Raw genomic sequence first — 9,768 nt, forward strand, 5'->3', positions numbered from 1 at the left:
TCGGAGTTTCATAGGAAACATACTATTTCCTAGAAAAACATGGGCCTTGCTAAAGAGTTTTTTTGTTTCACTCACCATGGGAAATAGCTTACTTTTTCCCATTTTCCTGTGAAACAAACTGGCCCTACGAATTCATGCAGTCAAATTCAGATCCAAACAGTGATCCTCGATATCTTTGGACCCTGTCCCGGTAGATAAAAACAAACCAGACAAGAGTTTAATTTGAATTTAGTCTCTAACTGGCTCAACCTGATGAGTTTATTGGGAGGAACAAGTAGGCTTTGATTCGGTACGATGGGCCCCTCGCATTGAAAGAGGCTAACCAGAACCGTAGAATTAATGCAATTAAGTGTACAATTATGTACCCCAAAGGGGTTTGGTGTAGTTGGATGGGTCTAGGTCGTTAGGCAGGCGCAGTCGAGGTTTAGATCTCATGTGTGTCACCCCTTGCGCAAGCCAAAGCGTGACAACTTCCTGGGGGGTTAAGCCCATGGAGTTTTATGCTGCCAGGATAGTGACTGAAAGTATCTGTACTGAAAATGAATCTCCAGCTTAAATAAAATAAATGCATAACAGACGAAAGCAAGCTGTCCAACTTATAAAATTATTTAGAGACTTAAATTGTTGGTCATCCATTACATTGCTCCAAATATAATAATAAGCAAGAGAGAGAGAGAGAGAGAGAGAGAGAGAGAGTAATTAAAACTGATGGATGGGAACAAGGGGCAGTTTGCCTCCATATCTTTCAGGGAGTTGGTCATCGTCGATGTCTTCCAATAGGGTCTCTTTCAAGCGTTTATTTTCCACAAAAACAATCTGCAAATAAGATGTGGCATTAGACCCCATAGAGTAAAGTTTTCTTTATTAAAATTTAGGCATGCATGGGTGAAACATCACTTTAAAGGTTGGTGCGCGCTGTGGCTTTCACCATACTACTAGAGCACCAATTATATTGAAAAAACATTGTTAAATGCAAGCTCTAAGATTGAGAAATTTCTGAAGGATCTGTTCTAAGAATTTAAGATGGGCAAAATAGCAAGGCTATGCACTTCTACTTAAAACTAGAAGTCATTCCAAACCGCTAAGCGGATCCATGAAATATATGCCAAAGAGCTTAATCTCGAGTTTTAGCCTTTCCCCCCATCAGGCCAGAGATCCGTGTCTTTTGAGTGTCGGTGATCCCACACGGGGTTTACTTCACGGAGAAATGGGCCCATTAAGTGACCCGATTCTCAGCAAGGGTTCCTTGTCATAAAAAATTTACAGCAGACAAAAATGCAAGTAAGATAAAGGTCATGCTACGTCTGTTTTCAAGTTCTAGAAATAATTGCTATACCCCACATCTGCTATCTCACTTATAGTAGTCAGGTCAGAGCCACTCATATTAGCTACTCTCTCTCTCTCTCTCTCTCTCTAAAGTGAAATTACTTAGGACTTAGGAGTAGGAGTCACCTTCCTCTTGGTGTTATTGTCAATGAAAGGGTAAACAATCTTCCACGCAGTCCAAAAGATGTAAGGGGCATGAATCAGGTACACTTTCCCAAGCCTTTCTGGGTAGTAATCCTGCAATTTTCACTTCAACAAACAGAGAGAGAGAGAGAGAGAGAGAGAGAGAGAGAGAGAGAGAGAGAGAGAGAGAGACCTGCATCATCTCTATAGATGCAAAGAAGCCCCGGATGTCACAATTTGAATAACCCCAGCCTTCCAAATCTCCAATAACCACGAATTTTTCTTGTCCTCCTTTCATACTGCAAGGAATAAAGAAAACAAACCGCCAAGAATATCAGAAAAAATTGTCAGTTTTCATGCAGCCGCGCTTAGCATGCAGCTCAGCTGTTGATGGCCATCCATTTCAACATTTCTAGAGATGGGCACCATCCCCATATTGAGGAATGCCAAGATGGGTGGCTGTCAAGCAGCTTGCTGCATGCCCACCATGCAGCGATGCTGCATATAATGTGACGTGAAAAAATGCACCATTTATAGGCTTTTAATGCATACGGGAATGCAGCATATATAATGGGTTTGCATCCAAGGCTGTCATACTGTACAAAAATTACTATGCCAATCCGTTCAGATAGATGATTGCATTTTATCAATGCACCGATCTCTAAGCACTCATTGAATCCCCACATCTGACATAGTCAGCAAAATTCCATTTTAATCACATATTTTTAATAATAACTTTTAAATTAAAAAATTAAAACTCCATCAAAATCTTCAAGAAAAAGCCTTGTTTCGAACATGAAAAATTGTAACTCTCTCTCTCTCTCTCTCTCTATATATATATATATATATATATATATATATTTAAAACTCCATCAAAATCTTCAAGAAAAAGCCTTGTTTCGAACATGAAAAATTGTAACTCTCTCTCTCTCTCTCTCTCTCTCTCTATATATATATATATATATATGTGTGTGTGTGTGTGTGTGTGTGTGTGTGTCCATTAATTATTCTAAGCCGCTTTTTCATGTCTCTTTTATTGTAAAACCTTTTCAATCATGTATTCATTCTTTAAGAAGTTTTGCAGTTTCACCATGACCTATATGACCCGCGGAGTCTTCTCATGTGGTAGTAGAACAAGGGTGAATGGCGATGGATACACCATGTTCTAAAGTTCGAACCACAACACGGATGCTTGTGCACAAGTCAAAACTGGGTGTACCTCCTGAGGTCAGGAAAAACCTCGAGGGTTTTACAGGTGTTTCCACAGGGGTTCATTATAGGGTTTTCAGCTTAGCCAAGCAAAAATAGAAAACATGTACTAGAATCTCTAAACTATAAATTTGTGTCTTAAGCACAGTGTCTCACCTAGCACATATCTTGTCAATGCTATAGACCAAAAATCCTGCAACCATAAAAAAAAGAAAACACAATTTTTCATGAAAGTGAAAAGTAAAACTAGCAAGTTTCATCTGTACTTATCAGGCATGACTCCCTATGGATAATTTTTTGCAGATCCGCAATCTAATATGGGAGCTGATTTCATTGGGGAACAAATCGGATCATATTGTATAAAACAAATTCTTTGGTTATATTCAGTTGCTGGAGGTGTAGGCCCCACTCTCACAATTCCCAAGTAAGAGGCACAGTTCCCAGGTGAGATGTGTCAGTGGAGAATGACGATAACCGTTGATCGTTTATATACAATATGATCTGATCCGTAGAGTTATGCTCGTTTGGTAGGGGCAACTCATGAATGTCATAAAGTTGGTATAGATGCAAGTTTCATGCCTTGAGGTCAAAGCTGAGTGTAAACTCTGGTAGGGGTGTCAATGGGTCAGGTTTGGTTCGGACCCAGGTGAAACCAGATCTAGCTTTTATTTTCGGGTATGAAATCGGGTTCCGACTTGAGTTTAATCGGACCCATCATAAGAGGAACCATACCCGGGCCTGATAAGAACTACATGAACCAGACCCTGTAAAACAATATTTTTTTTATCATTTTTACATTGAAAAATTGCAGGTCTTAATCGGAACTCAGGTTGGGCCCGGGTTTACTATAAAATTTCACAAACTATACCTGGGCCCATGTATTAATCAGACCTTTAGGTTGGTCCAGGCAATCAGACCCATTGACACCCCTACTCTCTGGTAGGCAAGGGAGACTTGAGGCTTTTATACCAATAAGCTCAAGGGTAAGTAAGGTGGTTTTCCTCTATTATTAAAAAAACAAACAAAGATATAAAGGCACATGCGTTTGAATTCATTGAGATCCCTGTCAAAGTAAGTATGCCTAGCTCCTAGAACCACTGAAATGGGTCTCCCCTTCTTGTCAAGCCCTTGCACGAACATCTTCTCCTTTGCAATCTCATTTGGTATCTCAGAGTCAGTTATGAAGCCCGTAGGAATGAAAGTCCGACGCCATTTTAGGTATCTTAGGAACAATGAAGCAGCTTTTTCCACGTTCAGATCTCGTGCACGCAGAAATCTTCTCAGCATTAAATCATCTTGTTCCTGCCAAACGCCCCTTTGTCAATTCAGTACATTATGGCCATCCTTGTAAATGAATAGCTAGGAAATGCTTGATGGGAAATGAAATTTCCTAGAGTCATTTTCTGTTAGTAGTTGTCACATCTACTGAAACAACTTTTCTGACAGGGATAGCATTTGCTACTCTCGTGCTTAAAGGATCCCTTAGTTGAAACTCTTAGGGGAGGTTGTTTTTTACCACATGGAAGTGTTCATCATAGTCAAAATACTAAGAATCAACCCTTAGATAATAGTTTTTCAAAGTAACAATATGTTTTTTTGATGTTTGAAAATCTGTTACATTGTAGGCCATTGATTTTTCAACCCTTGTAAAAAATATAATATGTACATCAGAAAAACATGATCCAAAGGTCAGTTTCTATTAAACTTAATATGTAGATCAGATGTCTAAAAAACTGGAAAAAATAAAAATATTGCACTTTTTAAGGGGTTCCTTACCCACAAGGGTAGCAAACATTACCCCTTTCTTACAGTTGTAATGTACTGATATCTAAGATGAATGACATAAAATTCATGTGTCATCTGCAGAAGTGCCACTTACCAAAAGGCATTTGTGTCGTGTTTGCCTCACACAAATTTGTGGTTTTCATTAAAACACATAGAAAAGAAGGTGTTTCTGTGGGTCCCACCAAAGAGATGCAACATGGAGTTCATCTTGAGGTCGGATCAAATGATATATATATATATATATATATATATATATATATATATATATCAAAACACAAAATTTTTTCCTTATTGAAATCACCACAGTTCGTGGCCTTCAATTCATCACCTTTCTCTTTAGAACAATGACATCAGTGCTTTTTAGTGGGCGTCACTGTTCGCACAATGAGTGGTGATGATCAAGACCACGGACGATGGAGATTATCACACTTCTAAACCTACAAAATGAACGGTAATTTTTTCTACGCAGGGAGCCAACAAAGACAGGACTTGATCCGGACACGCATGCTAATAAGAGTAATGAACCTTCCAGAGTGACCAGAAAACCAGAACATGGGAAGTTCTGACATGGAAACCTACTGAGAGAGGTTGCACCCATAAATAAAACAATAAAGAGCTACAACTTCAAACTAGAGTCTTAAGGGTACATCTGCTTAGCCCTAAATGAGAATCGTTCTCTAGCAATTGTGAGAGACCAAGTTTCATTTGCCCCATTCCTCCTGTGCAAGCAAACCTGAGAAAATGAGGTGTAGAGATTCAAAATCACATATGGAATTCTTTTTATCCACTCGTGATTCCAAATCACATTGTCGGCCCTGTGATTAGATTTTAGAATCATGTGACTTGAAATCACATGAGATGCAGGCAAACATGCCCTAAATCTCAAGACAAGCAGGTAGAGAGTTGTCAAACCCAACAAACATATATTTACACATGAGATGCAAGCAAACATGACCTAAATCTCAAGACAAGCAGATTGAGAGTTGTTGTCAAGCCCAACAAACATATATTTACACATGAGATGCAAGCAAACATGACCTAAATCTCAAGACAAGCAGATAGAGAGTTGTTGTCAAACCCAACAAATATATATATAATACTCTTAGATAATCCGATTATGATGTATAAAAAGGATCTTTTAAGGCTTGAAAATCAATGGCTCAGAATTTTAGTAAATATTTAAGCATACAAAATCATATTTATGATGATCCAATAGTCGATTTCAAGCAAATGGACCACGCCGAATGCATCTCCAAGGTTAGATTTGCAAAAAACCCTATGAAAATCTTGATTCATACTAATTTAAATATTTTGCTGGTTTACGTATTCTCGTTTTCCTATATATACATATATAGTAATGGGTAGGTGCTAAATGATAGGTTCTAAATGATATGTGTTAAATGAGTTTTTTCAGGATTTTTTTAATTTTATTTTAAAATTCTGATCGTACAGATGTGATCTATGTTCTTGATTTTATAGGAACCAGCTCTTGAAGTGTTCGATTCCGACACATGGAAGGGTTTTTATAAGGTTCAAAAAATCAACGGTCCAAAATCTTTGTAAAATTTCAGGGCTCCAAATATCATTTTTTTTCATCGAAAACACATGATCCAGGTGCAAATTCCTCATAAATTGACCATGCCCAACACATTTATGGGGTCAGAACTGGGAAAAAAATATCGAAAGGGCAGAAAAACCATTAAGCATATCAATTTCGCACCTACTCATTACTCTATATATATTGGGGAGTAGGTATTTACCACGAGCCAATGAGTGTTTTTGGGGTGCTTTTGGCAAATCCTACCTTGCAGATATGTTCAGCATAGACTATTTGCAAGAAAATGATACTTAGATCTTGTTTTTCTGATGAAAAATGTAAAATTGTAAGCTTGAATATTTATGAAAATTTTAGACCATCAATTTTCAAACCTTATAAAAACTTACCCATGTATTGGAATTGGACGATCCAATATTCCATTCCTATAAAATCAAGAATGTAGAACACATCTGTACAATCAGATTTGAAAAAAAATATGAAAACAACCTTTCAGAAGCCTGATATTCTGACAGTAAGCACAGATTAGAGTAAGCGGCTGTCTCCTACTCTTGGGTTGTAGTTGGATTGTGGTTTTTTTGAAGCCGAATGTTCATGCCATCTGGCCATCTATTAGGTACATTTCCCATGGTAAGAATGGTTGATTTGAAAGTTCTAAACAACAGATCTTAGTAAGCTAAGATCCTAATGGAAGGATAAGGCCTCCAGATAGAATCCAATATCAAACATTATCATATAACTCCAATTCTACCCAGGCTTCAGTGTTAAGGGAAGGGAAAACGGGGAAGAGAGAGAGAGAGAGAGAGAGAGAGAGAGAGAGAGAGAGAGAGAGAGAGAGAGAGAGATGTTCCTTTCTTTGGTATCTAGGAAGGTGACTGGGAAGGGGAGATGCATCAAGAACGTAAGAAAACGTGTCAACGTTGGTGGACTTTAATAGTTGAAGTGATAACATGACAATGAATCTTAAATTTCTCATTTTTGATGAAGGAAACCCCTTGGTGAGAACCGGTGTCCTTAAATGAGCCTGTCTCCCTGCGAGGTAAAACTCCCTGCATTTTCTTGATAAACGGCCCAACTTTAAAACCTCTGCGCTACAGTTCCTTGAGGTTTCAAGGGAGCAGTCAAGGAGTTTTACGCTATTGGGACAGTGACCTTAGGCACAGTAGACAAAGACCATAGCGACCAGGTTTCCAATCCCGGATGTGGTTCTCCATGTGTTATAAACGAAAAGAAAACCTACGCCTAAAAAAAGAAAGTGAGGTTTCATGGAGTACAAATCAAAGACATGTCTATGTCTACAGAAGTAACCATATACTTCTATGCCTCCAAACAGTTTTCTGATTTCAAGGATTTCATTTTATTCGATTAGTGGAGATACATTGCTATCAATCATCAAGAAATTCATGGTTTTCTAACAATTGTTATCAAATCTTATATAAAAAGGCCGGGGAGTTAAATCTATTCTGGATGCCAAAATAAGTTTTTGCTGCTTATATTTGAGAGTGTTTTTTTCTGTTGATGAAAGGCTTTTCCTTCTATTGTTTTGTAGCATTATGTTTTTGAATCCCTAAAACAAAGAATGATCTAATAAATTAACTCCTCCAAGATAGAGCTCCACAATAATTGGGACATAAGTTCAGAGAGGAAAGTCCCTCGAACTCTTTACCGTGAAAAGCCATATTCTAGAGATATCTCTCGTACAAAAATATGAAAAAACAACCCGTAAAGTCACAAGGGAAGACCATAAAGAAATGCTCAAAAAATCATGAATTCTTCGTTGCCACAAAACCCCATCTTTTGGAGACTCCCACTATCGGCAATATCATTCAAAACCAACGATGTTTTACTGGAAAACCATTCCATAGAAAGATGACTGATGAGATTCATATTTTTTCTTTTTACATTAGATGGCCTACGGTTGATAAAACCCTTGAGATCCCCCTGCCCACCTGGGAGTACACCCAGCTTAGACCTTGCAGGAGGCCACCCATAAGTTTCAAACTTGTGACGTTCCGCCAATTTGGTGACATTCACAAGTCGCCCCTACCAGATGAGCGGAGCTGCTGTGGGCTATGAGACTCAGGTTTATTGATGCCAACAATAACAAGAAAATCTACTAAAACAAAAAAAAACAAGAAGATCAAGAAGAAGAAGAAGATACCTTAGCGTCTAGATCTTCCTTATTGATCATCGCCCTGAGCAACCCCAATTTCTTCTCCTCCTCCATGTTCTCTTTCATGCAGTTATTTTCTACAGCACCATCATTTTTGCATGAGTTTTCTACTGCACCATCCATGCTAAACAAAACACTACAAAAACTCTTACACACTAGAATGAAAGAAGGGGCTATTTAAAAGCTCATAAAATATCTAATCACCCATTCTTCCTTTTTTACTAAGTGGACAGGTTTTGTGGCCATAAAACTCCATACCTGCCCAAGTGTGTGTTCAGCTTCACTCATTTAATGCAAGAAGCCACACACGCCATCAACATGGAGAAAGAAACCCACAATATGAATTGATGTTTATAAAACCAAAGCATGCAAGAAAAGTGGCCCTAACCATTTTGGCAAAAAAAAAAAAAACAGCTATACAATTATAGGAAGATAACCTAAAGGCACACTAGCCCTTATTTTCAAGGTGGGGATTGTGGAGCATGCCCTATTAGCAGAAGAGTTGATCCAGCAAATGGAGCCGCTGAGTTAAAAAAAAATCTGATTGTTGTCTTAATTTGTGATGGTTTTGTAGGGGATGAAATTTGGTTAAACCATATTAAAAATTTGGATTCTCAGGGGTCAGGCTTTTTTTTTTTTTTAATTTATAACTCGAAGAAACCACCCCCGGCACGAAGACCTGGTCGCACTGGCTTAGCCTTGCATACCTATCATCATCGTGCTAGCTAGCAGCGAAAAACTCCTAGACTAGGACCTCTGCCCCCAAAGCCTATGCTATGTGTAGGCTTGTGCAGAGGGGTGACACCCATGAGAATAAAATCTTGACTGCCCGTCTCAAGGACCCAGCCCACTAAGCTAACCCCCTTTGGGGCTCAGGGGTCAGGCATGATAAGCTATCCAAGGTGTCATACATACAATGAGAGGCTTCTTAGAAATTTTATTAATTAGAATGGTCAAGTAAGGAAATATTTGCTTTGAATGGGTGAGGATGGCAGTAAAAGCCAGCGTGGCTTGGTCTCTGATCCCTGAGGCGGTTTCTCAATGTAGATATTAAAAAAAAAAAGTTAGGGTTGAAATATGTCTCCACCATACTAACAATTTGATTTCTCAGGGCTGAGGCTTGTTGGGCTGTTCAAGGTGCTATGCATATAGTGATGGGCCTCTAAGCAAGTTTTAAGGAAAATTTCATTTAAGAGCCAACCTTTTGTCTCTAATTTCAAAAAATTAGCTTCACTTTTCTAAAATTGTTGATATGGGCCATGGTTTGGGTGGAAACTGTCAAATAAGAAACTCAGGTCAACATCCATCTAAACGTGATTTTTGGGATGGGTCAGCCACTCAATCCCAGCTTCCCTTTTAGAAAAAAAAAAAAGAATAAAACTTTATTCCTCTTTAGTTTCTTGTATTATCCTTTATTGAAAAATATTCAATCATACTCATAAGAAAGAAAGTGTTTTGAGCTTTTGATTACGAACGTCACTATTATAGTTTGACTTGTGATAGTTTGACTTGTGATTTAACCCAAATTCATAAAGGTATGTCCTTTTTTTTTCTTATAGTCAAGCTGGGGTTATAATTAAAGGTGGGCCCTTGCTTG

General features: G+C 38.3%; 1 protein-coding gene across 1 annotated transcript; it reads right to left on the reverse strand.

The window, feature by feature from the left end:
* Positions 1-532: 532 nt before the first annotated feature.
* Positions 533-8,280, reverse strand: LOC149833517 (uncharacterized). Its single transcript, XM_090012870.1, has 6 exons — positions 8,160-8,280; positions 3,702-3,960; positions 2,815-2,851; positions 1,643-1,748; positions 1,453-1,563; positions 533-816 (listed from the first exon to the last, which is right to left on the reverse strand). The coding sequence occupies exons 1-6, from the start codon at positions 8,235-8,237 to the stop codon at positions 700-702; spliced, it is 708 nt and encodes a 235-aa protein (XP_089868996.1). The 5' UTR covers positions 8,238-8,280; the 3' UTR covers positions 533-699.
* Positions 8,281-9,768: the final 1,488 nt, after the last annotated feature.

The sequence above is a fragment of the Nuphar pumila genome, chromosome 7 (assembly GCF_984573655.1).
Source record: "Nuphar pumila chromosome 7, dmNupPumi1.hap1.1, whole genome shotgun sequence".
In the NCBI taxonomy this organism is placed as follows: Eukaryota; Viridiplantae; Streptophyta; class Magnoliopsida; order Nymphaeales; family Nymphaeaceae; genus Nuphar; species Nuphar pumila.

What these genes read in the sequence shown, in the direction of transcription:
- LOC149833517 (XM_090012870.1), bottom strand. Translation starts at nt 8,237, where the DNA reads ATGAAAGAGAACATGGAGGAGGAGAAGAAATTGGGGTTGCTCAGGGCG. An exon ending in CATCTATAGAGATGATGCAG is followed by an intron (nt 1,564 to 1,642) that starts GTCTCTCTCTCT and finishes TGAAAATTGCAG; the next exon opens with GATTACTACCCAGAAAGGCT. An exon ending in ACAATAACACCAAGAGGAAG is followed by an intron (nt 817 to 1,452) that starts GTGACTCCTACT and finishes TCTTATTTGCAG; the next exon opens with ATTGTTTTTGTGGAAAATAA.